The sequence below is a fragment of the Salvelinus alpinus genome, chromosome 9 (assembly GCF_045679555.1).
Source record: "Salvelinus alpinus chromosome 9, SLU_Salpinus.1, whole genome shotgun sequence".
Lineage (NCBI taxonomy): Eukaryota > Metazoa > Chordata > Actinopteri > Salmoniformes > Salmonidae > Salvelinus > Salvelinus alpinus.
In genome coordinates, this window is record NC_092094.1 from 74,352,410 (window position 1) to 74,368,986 (window position 16,577).

Below are 16,577 nucleotides of genomic sequence, written 5' to 3' on the forward strand. Positions count from 1 at the left end.
CAATCCTATGTATGGGCTATGTCCATGGTTTCTAACTTGTGTTCTGGTGCCATACCACTACAACCAAGGTTTACATCCACACTGAACTCTATAGAGAGTACGGCCGGGATTCAATCCGATCACCGGTTATAGGCATTTCTGTTTTCGAAGGCTGTGTTCTCACGTCGCGGAGAACCCATTCACTGTAAAAGCTGCATATTGCCTTTTAAAGACGCAACGCCTGTAACCGGCAATCAGATTGAATCGTGATCTAGGGAGAGTGAACTAGCTCTGTAATGTTGGTGCCGGTATGTGTATACAGTATCTCCTTTGATCTGACTATAACACCGAATGACAGGGTCATTTGGTCCCTCAAGGTAATTTCTTCAGACACAGATACACAGCCAGGCTGGATGCTTCATCAACATGGAGGATGTAGGACTCCTATCCCACAGAGTTGGGGAGGAAGCAGGCATCCCATAAGTCATTCTGAGAATGACGGGAATACTGGACAGCCTAGCTACCGGAACTGACCTGCTTAAAGGACAAAACAGCAGGGGATCAAAAAAAAAAAAAAAGGTTGCTTGATTCATTCAAATTCCTTTCCTTTATTGTACCATTTTAACTGATCCAATCCCATCTGGACCAAGGGGAGTATAGGAGGAGTGGTATGGAGAGGCACAAACACACGTATTGATACCATCCCTTTGGTTTGTATAGGGGAGAGAAGGAGTAAGAGAGAGGGATAGAGGAGAAGGGGGGTCTACAGCATATTTGTAATGGTCTAGGTCTATTCCTCCATCCATGGTGGAAATATTGACTGCGACGTACCACGGTTACCACTTTCCCCCTTTTATAAAGGGAGTCAATATTATTTGAAACCTAGATAGCAAACAGCCACTTCCTTCCCAAGTACAGACATGAGGCCCCTGTACTTTCTAATGTATTTACATTAAATAAGATTAAGTTAGCTTAAAACAATACAAATAGCCGTACTCATGATGGTCACCTGACAGGTGGATGGTGTGTGTGGTCTGTAGGTGGTGTGTGAGAGGTGTTGCAAAGCATGCTGGGTAAGTTGTGACCCTGCTGTAAACTATGGTTTCCAGGCTCCCGATTGGTCATGGTGCTGCGCCCACGTGAGGATAGTCCTGTCCCTCAGGGCGACTACCTTTCAGGACTTCTCTGATGTCAGCACGCAGTCGAATGAGGCAGACAGCACCTTGCAGATGGCCTGGGCTTGTTCCTGCACAGAGATGGGGAGAGAAGAAAGGAAAACGACTTGTTATGAAACACACAGTGTGGGGAGGGCTGGTAAATAAAAGCTTATTCTAAATTAAATAAACACCACTACCTCTATGTTTTAAACCAGTGACAGTTGGTTCAAGTTTTTTCAAATCACATTCGATCTCTATACTTTGCCTGTCTGTCTATCTTGTGCAATCATTAGCATGGGGGGTGGGGGTGCTGCAATTTTTTCCCACAAAATATAATTTTTGGTCCCGGGCTGAAGCCGTCTATAATGGTCTGCTAATATAGGACTAGAACTTTTGTGCTTTTTTTTTACTAAATGTATTTGAGGGTTTACCAGCATTTCTAACTTGAATCGGATAATTATCTGTACAAAACAGTTCACCTGATAATACTTGTGGAATATAAAATACTTGCTTGATATATGTTTTCCACTTTCTTGAAATACTTTGCAAGTGCAACTTATTTCTGTGTGAAAACTGAAATGGTCTTTTTACATTTTAGTAGATTATCTTATCCAGAGGAACTTACAGTAGTGAGTGCACACATTTTCATACTTTTTCGTACTGGTCCCCCATGGGAATCGAACCCACAACCCTAGCGTTGCAAGCGCATTGCTCTACCAACTGAGCCACATCATCACTTGATGTCTCAATGTACTCAATTACTGTATTGTACATTGTTTTTCTTCATGGTGCCGGAAAGTCTACAGGTACAAACCTAGATGACCAGCCTATGTTCAATACAGTGATATACATTTACATTAAGTGGTTTGTAAGGATGGTAAATTAATACTGCATAAAAAGTGGTTGGTTTCCATGTTATTTCATCAAGAAAAATATTTAATTTGATGTGGATGTTTTGTGTCTCTGCCCATAACTTTGCACCTTTTGATGTAAATATTTGAGGACAGGATTTTGTTCTTTCTGGATTCCATTGTGAAAGAGACTTGTCTGTCTGAGCCATTGAGGCCTGCTTCCTCAGTCTGCTGCTATTCTTATGAATGGATGAGGGGTCAAGACAGGAAAGCTGTCGCACACACGATAAACAATTATCTTGCATTGCCTTGAGTTTGCCACAAACTGCGGTATGATAACAAGCTAGAGAGCACCAGTTTGTGTGGAACCCAGAATATTGCTGTGAGATTTATCAATATGAGACAGTGCTAGTCAGTTGTGTAGTGGGGAGGGGGGGGGGGGGGTGGAATAGGTGAGTAAACGCTGATCGCTGTTCGTGGTGAATGAAGTAACGCTCCCTATACTTTCAACACACACTCACCGCGCTGCTGCACTGGTACACCCAGATGCTGCAGTCCTGCTGCTTGGCATCGGTGGTCTTGAGAGCCAGCAGGTTCTTCCCAGCCCCCAGGCCGTCATCATAACAGAGCATCCTCATTATCAGATAGAGAGGGTGGCGGTGCAGAACATCCTATACAGGAACCACAACAATAATACACATTACTAACATCATTATAACAGCAGAGAGACAGACAATCATGTAGAGCGGGAAACGGTGCAACAACTTGTTCCAACTAGAAAGGTCAAGGTTCAGTAGAAACTTTTGTGACACGAGAGCATTTATAAACATGGAAATTGAATCACTCACACATTGATCCATGGAGGCCACTTTGACTCCATACTTGGACACTCCCAGTACCATCTCCTCATCTCCAGGCACAAACGGCAGCTTTCCATCTTGCTATGGAAGGAACACGACAGATACTCTTTGTACATATAGAGTGACTTGTTAAAGAGGAAAAAGAGACTGCCTCTGCCTCACACCACTCCAACATGAATCTACATCACCATAATCAATCACCATCATCAAATTGAGTGATTATACAGTAATGAATTGGTCTCCACTGCACTGCATAGAACCTGTATGTATAGTACTGCATTCTGATTAGAGGTTGACCGATTATGATTTTTCAACGCCGATACTGATACCGATTATTGGAGGACCAAAAAAGTCGATACCGATTAATCGGACGATTTTTATATATATATATATATATATACAGTGGGGAGAACAAGTATTTGATACACTGCCGATTTTGCAGGTTTTCCTACTTACAAAGCATGTAGAGGTCTGTAATTTTTATCATAGGTACACTTCAACTGTGAGAGACGGAATCTAAAACAAAAATCCAGAAAATCACATTGTATGATTTTTAAATAATTAATTTGCATTTTATTGCATGACATAAGTATTTGATCACCTACCAACCAGTAAGAATTCCGGCTCTCACAGACCTGTTAGTTTTTCTTTAAGAAGCCCTCCTGTTCTCCACTCATTACCTGTATTAACTGCACCTGTTTGAACTCGTTACCTGTATAAAAAACACCTGTCCACACACTCAATCAAACAGATTCCAACCTCTCCACAATGGCCAAGACCAGAGAGCTGTGTAAGGACATCAGGGATAAAATTGTAGACCTGCACAAGGCTGGGATGGGCTACAGGACAATAGGCAAGCAGCTTGGTGAGAAGGAAACAACTGTTGGCGCAATTATTAGAAAATGGAAGAAGTTCAAGATGACGGTCAATCACCCTCGGTCTGGGGCTCCATGCAAGATTTCACCTCGTGGGGCATCAATGATCATGAGGAAGGTGAGGGATCAGCCCAGAACTACACGGCAGGACCTGGTCAATGACCTGAAGAGAGCTGGGACCACAGTCTCAAAGAAAACCATTAGTAACACACTACGCCGTCATGGATTAAAATCCTGCAGCGCACGCAAGGTCCCCCTGCTTAAGCCAGTGCATGTCCAGGCCTGTCTGAAGTTTGCCAATGACCATCTGGATGATCCAGAGGAGGAATGGGAGAAGGTCATGTGGTCTGATGAGACAAAAATAGAGCTTTTTGGTCTAACTCCACTCGCCGTGTTTGGAGGAAGAAGAAGTATGAGTACAACCCCAAGAACACCATCCCAACCGTGAAGCATGGAGGTGGAAACATCATTCTTTGGGGATGCTTTTCTGCAAAGGGGACAGGACGACTGCACCGTATTGAGGGGAGGATGGATGGGGCCATGTATCGCGAGATCTTGGCCAACAACCTCCTTCCCTCAGTAAGAGCATTGAAGATGGGTCGTGGCTGGGTCTTCCAGCATGACAACGACACGAAGCACACAGCCATGGCAACTAAGGAGTGGCTCCGTAAGAAGCATCTCAAGGTCCTGGAGTGGCCTAGCCAGTCTCCAGACCTGAACCCAATAGAAAATCTTTGGAGGGAGCTGAAAGTCCGTATTGCCCAGCGACAGACCCGAAACCTGAAGGATCTGGAGAAGATCTGTAGGGAGGAGTGGGCCAAAATCCCTGCTGCAGTGTGTGCAAACCTAGTCAAGAACTACAGGAAACGTATGATCTCTGTAATTGCAAACAAAGGTTTCTGTACCAAATATTAAGTTCTGCTTTTCTGATGTATCAAATACTTATGTCATGCAATAAAATGCAAATTAATTACTTAAAAATCATACAATGTGATTTTCTGGATTTTTGTTTTAGATTCCGTCTCTCATAGTTGAAGTGTACCTATGATAAAAATTACAGACCTCTACATGCTTTGTAAGTAGGAAAACCTGCAAAATCGGCAGTGTATCAAATACTTGTTCTCCCCACTGTATATATATAAAAATCGTCCGATTAAATCGGTATCGGCTTTTTATATATATATATTTGTAATAATGACAATTACAACAATACTGGATAAACACTTATTTTAACTTAATATATTACATCAATAAAATCAATGTAGTCTCAAATAAATAATGAAACATGTTTAAATAATGCAAAATCAAAGTGTTGGAGAAGAAAGTAAAAGTGCAATATGTGCCGTGTAAAAAAGCTAACGTTTAAGTTCCTTGCTCAAAACATATGAAAGCTGGTGGTTCCTTTTCCTTTAAAGTCTTCAATATTCCCAGTTAAAAAGTTTTAGGTTGTAGTTATTATAGGACTATTTCTCTCTATACCACTTGTATTTCATATACCTTTGACTATTGGATGTTCTAATAGGTACTTTAGTATTGCCAGCCTAATCTCAGAAGTTGATAGGCTTGAAGTCATAAACAGCGCAATGCTTGAAGCGCAGTGAAGAGCTGCTGGCAAATGCAGGAAAGTGCTGTTTGAATGAATGCTTACAAGCCTGCTGCTGCCTACCACCGCTCAGTCAGACTGCTCTATCAAATCATATACTTAATTATAATATAATGACACAGAAATACGAGCCTTAGGTCATTAATATGGTCAAATCCGGAAACTATCATTTCGAAAACAAACCGTTTATTCTTTCAGTGAAATACGGAACCGTTACGTATTTGATCTAACGGGTGGCATCCCTAAGTCTAAATATTGCTGTTACATTGCACAACCTTCAATGTTATGTCATAATTATGTACAATTCTGGCAAATTAATTACAGTCTTTGTTAGTAAGAAATGGTCTTCACACAGTTGGCAACGATCCAGGCGGCCCAAACTGCTGCTTATACCCTGACTTTGCTTGCACAGAACGCAAGAGAAGTGACACAATTTCCTTAGTTAAAAGAAGTTCATGTTAGCAGGCAATATTAACTAAATATGCAGGTTTAAAAATATATACTTGTGTATTGATTTTAAGAAAGGCATTGATGTTTATGGTTAGGTACATTGGTGCAACGACAGTGCTTTTTTGGCGAATGCGCTTGTTAAAACACCCGTTTGGCGAAGTAGGCTGTGATTCAATGATAAATGAACAGGCACCACATCGATTATATGCAACGCAGGACAAGCTAGATAAACTAGTAATATCATCATCCATGTGTAGTTAAATAGTGATTATGTTAAGATTGATTGTTTTTTATAAGATACGTTTAATGCTAGCTAGCACCTTACCTTGGCTCCTTGCTGCACTCGCATAACAGGTAGTCAGCCTGCCACGCAGTCTCCTCGTGGAATGCAATGTAATTGGCCATAATCGGTGTCCAAAAATTTTGATTACCGATTGTTATGAAAACTTGAAATCGGCCCTAATTTATCGGCCATTCCGATGACCTCTAATTCTGATGGGCCCATACTTTACATCCCAGATTTGAAGGTGTTTCCAGGTTTTTCTTACCTGGGCTGCATCTATGTAGTTGATGAGTTCCAGAGGCTCCTGCAGGGTCTTACTCATCTCAAACGGCAGCTTCTCTATGGCTCCGACATACTTCACCCTGAACTCAGCACACGTCTCTGACGCAGCACTGTTACCTAAAGTTCACAGTTCAATCATCAGTCGGCATTACCACTGGGTCATGAAGGTGTTCATTAGGCATCAAACGGAAGAAAATGAAGTGAAACAGGGAGGGACTACCAATAAGACACACATTTTAGTCATCCATCGCAAAACATCTTGAAATATTTTGTTGCATGCCCTACAATGCACAAGAGCCAGATCTGAAAGGACTTGACATGTACAGGCAATATTGTTGGAACCTTTCCGACCCCTTCATCTGACTGTTAGTGAATAGGAAGGAAAGGAGATGAGGAAACTAGCCGAGGTCATTTCAGAGAATTGAGATGTGGCCATGGTTGTAGGTTTTCTTACCTGAGCTCTTGGTCGAGTCTGTGTCGAGGCTAGCTACAGTACTGGACCTGGAGAGACCTCCCAAACTGGAGTCTACTGACTAAAGAGAGGAGAGAGAAAAGCACACCATCTCATCATATTGTCTTGAGAAATGTTACATGATCGGCTGAAACGTTGACCAAATCGCAGAGGTCATGGTTTCTGCTGCAATATTTGTGTATGAGAAAGAAAGAAACACATACTCCAACCACTAATGAATAGAGTTTAAGTGAAAAAAATTGAAAATAACTCAAGCAGACGTCAATTCAGGAGTCCTTGACAGCATGCAAGACCTTCTTAATAAACTGAGTCATGTACCCATCAGCAATGTAATCAGAGAGGACAGCTGCGCAGTAAGTGGTAATAAAGAGTCATTTCTCCATCCGATCAATTCCGCCCCTTTGGCTCAACCATCTTTGCACTTGTTTGTTATTCACCACATGGGAAGGCATCTCGTATGAGACATGATTACTTTGTCCAGACAGAGCTCTCTTTTAACATGAATAAAAGCCACTGTCAGATGTGAGGGATCTTCTAATGAGGTTATAATCGGTCTAACCTGTCCGTCCGTCTGCCTGACTGTATGTCCGTCTGTCTGTCTGTCTGCCTCCAGTATTTTATGACTGCGGCTGCTTTTGTATTCTAAGACTGTACCCTGTTGCCTCCATGGTAAATTATTTACCAAGGACAACTAGCATCTCCAGTACCAAACCCCCCCCCCCCAGAGACTATGTAGACAGGTGTACACAACACAAGGGAAGCTCCCTATTGGAGGACTATGTGGAGCTTCCACCATACTGATTACATCTATCCTCTTCAGATCAACTAGAGGGCATCAAGGGACGAGGGAAGATCCACATTTTCTGGGTTTGGAATGTAGACCACAACAGTGTAGTCTGTAATGTAATGTATAACGGCCCACCTTGCTCTTGGTACTGATCTCACTGCTTTGGGAGCTGCTGCTGCTGTGACGCTTTTTGACCTTCCGGAACATTCTTCACCATGACGCCAACACTCCACCAGCCCCCAGCTCCCTTGCAGACACCACTGTCTGGTGAAGACAAGGAGATTTTGTTGTGATGGTCCCAGCACTACACAGGGCAATCCATGTGAATTGGCTTGTGGTCTACAGACAATAGAGAATGACATGAACCCTTCCATCAGTTGTGAAGGTGAGACATATATTACAAAGAAAAGTTATATTTACCTCCGAAACAAAAATAATTTTGAAATATCGTTTTGAAATGAAATGCCATACATAAATATTGTGTGACATTAAGAGACTAACAGCTGCCACACAGTGAATGCATAATATTCAAGTCATGCACACTACCACTCCCACCGTCACAATTCAAGAGCTTTCTTCAACTTATTAAGAATCAACAGGCTGACACACGCGCGTCCCTGCAAATGGTGTCTGGAGTCGGCTGGCACTCAATGAAAGTCCATTGTCCCGAACTTTGTCAATGAATGCCCCGTGTAACGGAAACCCGTTGCTATGATAAACAATTTACCCCACCCACACCCTTATCGACGTATCCGCTCACGCTCAAAAAGGTTGAAATTATCGTGTATTTTTACAGAAAATGGCAAACGGGAGCACTACGCACAAACACACAGGGCATACCTCAGTTTGAAACTTGTTCTAAGCCAGTTTAGGTCTGTTTGGGGGTGTTGTTCATCAAAGGAGCAGGGCTGTGGCTCTTTCTGTGTAGGCGAGAGTGCGACTCGCATAGACACTTCACTTCCTCTGCAGTTCCACCCAACACCACATTAAAGGGGACGCAACTTAGTTATATTTGTATCAATATTGTCAACTTTGTTACTTTGTAACAAATAACGCGACCGCTCACCTACAGTGCAACATTGTAACAAAGTATGAACATTAATTGATACTTTTGTTTCAGCTGCCACAAACACGAGTCTACGGTGTGATGTTGCTTTTTAAACAGTGATTGAATTGAGCGCCAAATCTAAAAGTTCTAAACCAATGTATATTCAGTATCTATCAATCAAAATATGAAAAAGTTTTCTAAGATGAGCAAATTGTGTAATTATGTCGGAACTAAAAAGATGGCTTGAGTGTTCTTCGGTCTTATTTTGACGACATGTGTGCGCCAGACGGAAGTTCATACAAACATACGTCTGGAGGGAAAACTCAACGGAGAACATCATCATTATCCAAGTCCTGTACTACTGCTATGAACGTACCACTAGAATAGGTTACTTATGCAGCATGGCTGTAAAACGTAAAGCAGATATATCGGAAACTCACAGAGAAGAGCTACCAGTGTTGTGCCGAAAATCACCCCCCTGCCAGAACCCCCCCTTCTAATTTCCTTAATTTTGTGGCTAGAGTCAAACAACTATGGCTGAATTATTATCCTTACACTTTTAAAAATCCTAGTCGAATAAGACATGGGAGAGATTACACATTTTGGCAAAGAGATTTATTTATAGACTAATACAAATCAGTAGCCGATTTAGGTACGGGCGACATCTTGCCGGAGTCGGCACTATCGGCCCCGGGTGCGGGCGCTGAATGGGGGGTTCGCCCAGCTACCACGCCGGGCACGTCCCTGGTGCAGTCATGATCGAGATTGCTGGAGCTAAGGTAGGGAGTGGATTGAAGTATTGTGACGATTGAACTTCTTCATTTGTGTTTAGGTTTCCTCTGAAGTGAACAACTGTACACAATATACTGTATGATGTGATATTGTTATTGTGTTACATATATTCTATTCTAATGCCTGTCTCTGGTAATCATAATGACATTCCTCTGTGTTGGGGATGAATTATTCAACAACAACTCTCTCTCTCCCTAGCTGTATTCTCTCGCCAGGAGGACAGACATCTAATGGTTGTCGAAGTCCCCAGTGTCAAACCTGACATTCTCATCATATTATGTAACCAATAGTCAGTAAGCACGTGATAGTATGTCCTTTACACATTGGCAGATGGGTTCAAACATTTCTCTCTCTCTCGTCCACATACGGCACTCGCGTCCAAGAAAAAAAATGGAGGTGTGTGAGGCTCGCTTCTGTAACACGGCCCATGACATAGTGAGCAGGGAAGCCCGCTGTCTCATATGGTCGTTATGTCCATATTCCATATATGGATCAATATGTCTGGGAGATTAGCGTGGGAGACACCAATTAAAACCGCTCTCAATGATGAAGCTAGGTCCCAGACTTGAGCATTCCCTGTCTCTGACTTTTCGTCCCCACTCGGTCTCTCCGGAGTATGCACCACCTTGACAACATAGACCCCGGTGTGGTGATGGTGTCTCCAGGTATGATGCAGCGCGGCCTGTCCAGGGAGCTGTTTTGAGAGGTGGTGCACCGGCAAGAGGAACAGAGTCCTCATCGCAGGCTACCGTGTGGAGGGGACCTTGGCCATGACTTAGCATGTATGGCTAAGTCATACGGTCTTTTCTCCTGGCTGCCAGCATGTTTCTGCTTTAGCCTAGCCGAACAAGGTAATAATGCACTGTAGCGTCGTTAACAGGCTATTGTTCTCACGTTGTTCCCGCAATGGAGCCTGGTTCTTCTGACTGCATCCATAGGTAGCCTAGTGGTTAGAGCATTGGACTTGTAACCGAAAGGTTGCAAGATCGAATCCCCAGGCTGACAAGGTACAAATCTGTCGTTCTGCCCCTGAACAAGGCAGTTAACCCACTGTTCCTACATTTACATTTACATTTAAGTAATTTAGCAGACGCTCTTATCCAGAGCGACTTACAAATTGGTGCATTCACCTTATGATATCCAGTGGAACAACCACTTTACAATAGTGCATCTAACTCTTTAAGGGGGGGGGGGGGGGGTTAGAAGGATTACTTTATCCTATCCTAGGTATTCCTTGAAGAGGTGGGGTTTCAGGTGTCTCCGGAAGGTGGTGATTGACTCCGCTGACCTGGCGTCGTGAGGGAGTTTGTTCCACCATTGGGGTGCCAGAGCAGCGAACAGTTTTGACTGGGCTGAGCGGGAACTGTACTTCCTCAGAGGTAGGGAGGCGAGCAGGCCAGAGGTGGATGAACGCAGTGCCCTTGTTTGGGTGTAGGGCCTGATCAGAGCCTGAAGGTACGGAGGTGCCGTTCCGCTCACAGCTCCGTAGGCAAGCACCATGGTCTTGTAGCGGATGCGAGCTTCAACTGGAAGCCAGTGGAGAGAGCGGAGGAGCGGGGTGACGTGAGAGAACTTGGGAAGGTTGAACACCAGACGGGCTGCGGCGTTCTGGATGAGTTGTAGGGGTTTAATGGCACAGGCAGGGAGCCCAGCCAACAGCGAGTTGCAGTAATCCAGACGGGAGATGACAAGTGCCTGGATTAGGACCTGCACCGCTTCCTGTGTGAGGCAGGGTCGTACTCTGCGTACTCTTCCTAGGCAGTCATTGAAAATAAGAATTTGTTCTTAACTGACTTGCCTATTTAAATAAAGGTAAAATAAAATATTCCCTAGACTACACAGACCTGGCCATGAGCACAGTGAAACAGACCCAGGTCATCCCATTCACTAGACCCTACTCTGTGCTAGTGGGTCAGCTGAGAAACCTCATTGGGGATGTTGAGGATTTGGAAGCTACAGAAAAGACCTTCAAGAACATCACACTGGTGCATGAGGCAGGCATGGGTGACGCTGGAGGCGAGCATGGGTCTGGGTCTTGTTCCTTCAGCACCAAACGGAAGAGAATGGACTGAAACAGGGAGGGGCTACCTAGTCTTGACTGACGTTTCCTGTCATGTGCCCTAATGAACATGACACAATGATGTTCACATCAGGCAATGCTTCAGGGTGTCTGAGATTGTTGAGAAACTGGAATGTTTGCATCCATGTTTCTCTGTAGTCCACTAGTTTATTGCCAACCCGTTGAATGACATGCACACTGATGCAGTCACTACTGTTGTGTTGGAAGTCCAGTCCGACCCTAAAGCTTAGAAAGGTGTGGCCATTGACTTTGACCTTTACCAGTATTCACTTGCCTTTCTTAATTGTCCCTGAGGGGAATTAAATACAGTTTTATTGTATTGAAACTATCACACAAACAGGTACGCACAGCTATTTTAAAGAAGGTCTCTGCCATGCTTCGTGTCTTCTTTTCATTGAAAGGCCTTGTAATGTATTGTTACGTGACTAAACATTTTTTTTAAGAGTCACGGAGACTCAAAAATATACAATGGTGGACATGGAGTTTTACCAGAACAGACTGAAGGTCATGCTACAAGACATGTTTGGGGAGGACTATGTGGATTTCAAAGATGGTAAAAACCTAACGGTGACAGTGGAAGGTAAGACTGCATACATCTGCCTGGAAACCAGGACAGTGTTGTATGAAGACAAAAGTACAGAGGACGACTCTCTGAAGGAGATGATGGACCTGGCAGTGCAGCGTCTCTACGACGCCCTCAACCCTGTCATATGAGGGGTACAACCAGAGACATACATAATTGGGTCAAACAACCCCTGAAAGGTCAGGGGTCATCCTGCAGCTCCCTGAAGCAGTTGTCTGTTCCTCCCCAGACCTCCAACCCCCGTGCCTGATAGTTGTTTAATCTTACCGCCCGAAATCTACATTAATCATTAGGGGGGAAATGAAGAACGGAAGTCCAGGGGAAACGTCATCCTACTCCCCCCATACTCTCACTGATACTTCTAGAATGGATAGACTACTTGAGGGACAGCAGTGGTTGTCTGGATCTGGTTACACTATTAAAGATGTGTGACCACTGTAAAGTTCACTGCATTCTGTAACTAAGCACTGAGATGCATGGCTCAAATGCACTGATCTGTTTGGACATTTTGTAGAAAAAAAATCTGTTGATATATATTGGGTATAGAAACAGCCAAATAGTGTTTGATCACCAGTATTATCAGTGATAGTGAACTGAAAGCAAGCAGGTGTGGTTGCTGAGTTAATTAATCAATTAACACCCCATCGTGCTTAGGGTCATGTATAAAAATGCGGGGCAGGCCATTATTTTGACTACCATGGCTATGCCCCCATAGGATGACAAGGCCCCCATCCACAAGGCACGAGTGGTTTGATGAGCATGAAAACTATACAAACCATATGCCATGGCTGTCTCGGTCATCTGATCTCAACCCAATTGACCACTTATGGGAGATTCTGGAGTGGTGCCTGAGACAGTGTTTTCCACCGCCATAAACAAAACAACAAATGAAGGAATTTCCTGTGGAATAATGGTGTTACATCCCTCCAATAGAGTTCGAGACACTTGTAGAATCTATGCCAAGGTGCATTGAAGTTGGCCTGGCTCGTGGTGACCCAACGCGCTACTAAGACGCTTTAGGTTGGTGTTTCCTGTATATCATGGTTCTGTATCTATGTTTGGAATGTTGTTTGAAAACTTATTGTGAACTTGTTTTATGTCATTATGAAAGGTTATTTATTTATTTTTACAGTAAAGAAATGTATGTCATTCATCAAAATAGTGAAATAAACAACAAAAAGGCGACAACTTGTCAAATTATTGCACTCTGCCATTATTATTTTCACCTTCCACCTCCACACGGTAGATGGCGCAATTTATCATGCGAACTTCTATCATTCAGTCAGCACTGCTTTCATTTCTAAATCTGAAAGTATAAAGTTAGCTCTCGGCTCAACATTTGTACTAGCTAGCAATGTCCGAAATCAAGAGCATAATTTGGCCTAAAGTCATTTTATTTGGCGACTCAATCACACAGGTAAATGTTCTCATTCAGAAACGATTTGTTTGCAGGGTTTCGTCCATTTACAAATTGGATTAGTTTGCTAGCTAGCAACTTGACAGTTTACTACTCACTTTTTGTTGATTTGTTTCAGTTTTCATTCCAACCTAATGGATGGGGTTCCGAAATTGCAAATCAACTAGCCAGGTGAGTCATTTTACGTTTGCGCACATGGAATACTTTTAAATAGTTGCACGCACCATTCCTACATGCTTTTCATAGGGATGGCAGTTTGCCCATAGTCGTTCCATGTCATTTCAGGAAGCCCATGACACCTCCCCATCACAGATTGTTCAGAAATGGTTTCTGTAGTTAGAAACATAAGATTAGCATTCCTGCAACACTATTTTGTTGACATTTAATTTGATCTATGAGAAATTAAGCTAATTGATTGCACCCAAATGTTCCCTTTTAATTGACAGGATTCACATGATATTCAATAGCTATGGTACATAACATTTGGACCAAACTTCTTCCTCCCGTTGAACACAAGGAACCATTCAAATTGTAAAAAGCCACTCACGGACCCCCCCCCCCCATATCAATCACACCCCAACAACCAGTATACAGTATCAGTTCTCTATGTCTGAACTAGCTACAGATTTATAACGGGAAAATGTGATTCTCCATTAACCGTTACAGGATAGGTACTGTTTGGTGAAGCACAGCTCATTTACCACTAACCTTAACTTGGCAATGTTATCATCGATCTCGATTCTGCCAAACATGTATCTTCTAAAATGTGGTTCGTGGCAGGTGGTTCGTTTGAATTTGTAAAATGCTCAGTTACTTAAATAAATGTTTTGCTCCATGAAGTAATCCTAAATTGTGTACACTGCCATCTTGTCTATTTCAAATGTTCTCTCGTTGATCGAGATGGATTACTTCATGGAGCAAAGCATTTATGTATTTTAATAATGGTCACAGACTGCTGATGTGTTGTGCACTGAAGTCCACAAGTGAATGGGAAAGGTGAGAGGAGGAGAGCATGTAGATAGATGCAAGAAGGAATTATATATATACAACGAGCTGTTTGTATGTGTCTGGTATGAAAGTGAACTGTGTTTGCGTGTGATCAGGGGTGTATTCATTGCGCCGATTCTGTTGCACTAAACAGGGATAACCATACCCACATTTGTCTTATAGAAACTCTCATTTACAATTGTTGGAATAATAATTACACCCTAGATCAGCTAGATGCAGGCAAGAGTGGGGCTGTATTGAACGTGTCACTGTCTGTCACCTTGATTACTCAAAATTCTCTCGACCTGTGCACCTACGTTGTAAATTCATAGGCTAGGTTGTAGCAACCTCATGATGGGTATAGGGAAAATGTTAGTATCATGTAGTAGCCTAAACCTATTGATGTTACATTGAACTGGGTGAATGGCATATGAATGAGTCATCCAATATGCTGTAATAGAAATAAGGCCGTGCTCATAAAACAAATAATCATCCTCATCTTTAAACGGCACCAACCACCACTGATATAAACCCTGTATCAGTGGTTAGGGGCAACTTCCTGCTCTGAGAATAGGGTAGGATATACTGTAGTAATGCCTTTTGATGTGTGCTAAATTGATCAAACAATGTCACTTTTGTCCACTAGAAAATGTGACGTTGTGAACAGAGGGTTGTCAGGCTACAACTCCAGGTGGGCAAAGATTGTCTTGCCTTGCCTCATCTCCAAGGAAAGTGCTTCAAGCAACCACATAGCTGCTGTCACGGTCTTCTTTGGTGCCAACGACTGTGCTTTAGAAGGTAGGGAAAGTGCAACCTGTTACTCTCTAGCCAAGTGCTGGGCGGGCACAAAACCCTGCACACCCTTTGTGTTCCTTAGAACCAGGATTGACGAACACTGCTCTTGCCAATATTAGGAGATCTGATATTGTCTCATTCTTTCTTTAGATAAGAACCCACAGCAGCACATCCCATTGCAGGAGTACTCCGAGAACCTGAAGGACATTGTCAAACACATAGTGTCTGTGGGTGTGTCTGCAGACAAGGTCATCTTCATCACTCCTCCACCTCTGCATGAGCCAGCCTGGGAGAAGGAGTGTGTCCTGAAAGGTTAAGGAACACACACCCACCAGATACACTGAAGACAAGTCCTAATTCTTGCTCCTGAGCAATCACATAACATTGGCCTGATGGCCTCAAACAGATTATTTCATTTTGAGGACTTGAATGCTGTAGTGTTTGTGGTGCTGTAGTTCTATTTGGCTTCTATATGTCTGTTCTCTCCCGTTTTCAGGTAGTGCTCTGAACCGTCTCAACTCTGTGGCTGGCCAGTATGCCCAGGCCTGTGTGCAGGCTGCAGGTCAGTGTGGGGCAGACGTGCTGGACCTCTGGACTCTCATGCAGAAAGATGGACAGGTGAGACAACCAATGGAATACTTGTCATTTTGATGTTGCTCAGCTTTTTGGACAATGCACCATTTCAAGGTCATTTTCGATCGAGCCCAACATAAGCAAGCGTATATGATGAACCTCGGCGGGAACATTGCCTTTGAAAAGTACATTGCTGACAAGGCACTATCGGATTGAACTCCGGCCTTAACTCTAGTCATGTAACACTAATTTAGTGATTTTTGGTAGTAGCTATGTAACTTTATCAGCAAACATAGTGCAGTATCAATATGTCAGTAATTGAAAACAATTTGCTCTTTCCCGCAGGACTTCACAAGCTACCTCTCAGACGGGCTCCATCTCTCTGAGAAGGGGAACCAGTTTGTGTCACAGCATCTGTGGACGCTGTTGAAGAGCAGGGTGGAGGAGTTGCCCTTCATCCTGCCTTACTGGGGTGACGTAGACCCTAAACAGCCAGAGAGCGGTCTACTGTGACTGACGGCCCTCAGGCTGAGTGAGAGATGAAGCCTCAGGTCCACCCTTCCACACAGTTATGTCCACTGGTCGGCTACGGTAATGGGATGACACTCAGTCCTCATTCCATAAGACTGAAATAAATGAAACCATGATATGACATGTTTTAAATGTTCTTTTTAAATTTCTTGAGGTCGGTGTTGCAACACAT

At 43.2% G+C, this 16,577-nt stretch overlaps 2 protein-coding genes across 5 annotated transcripts; one reads left to right on the forward strand and one right to left on the reverse strand.

Annotated features, from left to right (window-relative positions):
* Positions 1 to 563: 563 nt before the first annotated feature.
* On the reverse strand, positions 564 to 13,778 carry itgb1bp1 (integrin beta 1 binding protein 1). Of its 4 annotated transcripts, none has more exons than XM_071327173.1 (7): positions 13,618 to 13,778; positions 7,735 to 7,863; positions 6,795 to 6,873; positions 6,324 to 6,457; positions 2,836 to 2,928; positions 2,509 to 2,658; positions 564 to 1,225 (listed from the first exon to the last, which is right to left on the reverse strand). In XM_071327173.1, the coding sequence occupies exons 2-7, from the start codon at positions 7,804 to 7,806 to the stop codon at positions 1,154 to 1,156; spliced, it is 600 nt and encodes a 199-aa protein (XP_071183274.1). In that variant the 5' UTR covers positions 7,807 to 7,863; positions 13,618 to 13,778; the 3' UTR covers positions 564 to 1,153. The 4 variants fall into 4 exon arrangements, with proteins under 4 accessions (XP_071183274.1, XP_071183271.1, XP_071183272.1 ...); XM_071327170.1 differs by lacking the exon at positions 13,618 to 13,778 and adding an exon at positions 8,440 to 8,725 and having other exon boundaries at positions 7,735 to 7,938; XM_071327171.1 differs by lacking the exon at positions 13,618 to 13,778 and adding an exon at positions 8,440 to 8,680.
* Positions 13,302 to 16,526, forward strand: iah1 (isoamyl acetate hydrolyzing esterase 1 (putative)). The gene is made up of 6 exons (XM_071327169.1): positions 13,302 to 13,519; positions 13,638 to 13,690; positions 15,153 to 15,304; positions 15,452 to 15,613; positions 15,798 to 15,919; positions 16,220 to 16,526. The coding sequence occupies exons 1-6, from the start codon at positions 13,457 to 13,459 to the stop codon at positions 16,385 to 16,387; spliced, it is 720 nt and encodes a 239-aa protein (XP_071183270.1). The 5' UTR covers positions 13,302 to 13,456; the 3' UTR covers positions 16,388 to 16,526.
* Positions 16,527 to 16,577: the final 51 nt, after the last annotated feature.

Coding starts and splice junctions, on each gene's coding strand:
- iah1 (XM_071327169.1), top strand. CDS start 13,457: ATGTCCGAAATCAAGAGCATAATTTGGCCTAAAGTCATTTTATTTGGC. Junction 15,305..15,451: donor CAACGACTGTGCTTTAGAAG/GTAGGGAAAGTG, acceptor TTCTTTCTTTAG/ATAAGAACCCACAGCAGCAC. Junction 15,920..16,219: donor TCATGCAGAAAGATGGACAG/GTGAGACAACCA, acceptor TCTTTCCCGCAG/GACTTCACAAGCTACCTCTC.
- itgb1bp1 (XM_071327173.1), bottom strand. CDS start 7,806: ATGTTCCGGAAGGTCAAAAAGCGTCACAGCAGCAGCAGCTCCCAAAGC. Junction 6,458..6,794: donor AGACTCGACCAAGAGCTCAG/GTAAGAAAACCT, acceptor TGTGAACTTTAG/GTAACAGTGCTGCGTCAGAG. Junction 2,929..6,323: donor ACTACATAGATGCAGCCCAG/GTAAGAAAAACC, acceptor TTCCTTCCATAG/CAAGATGGAAAGCTGCCGTT.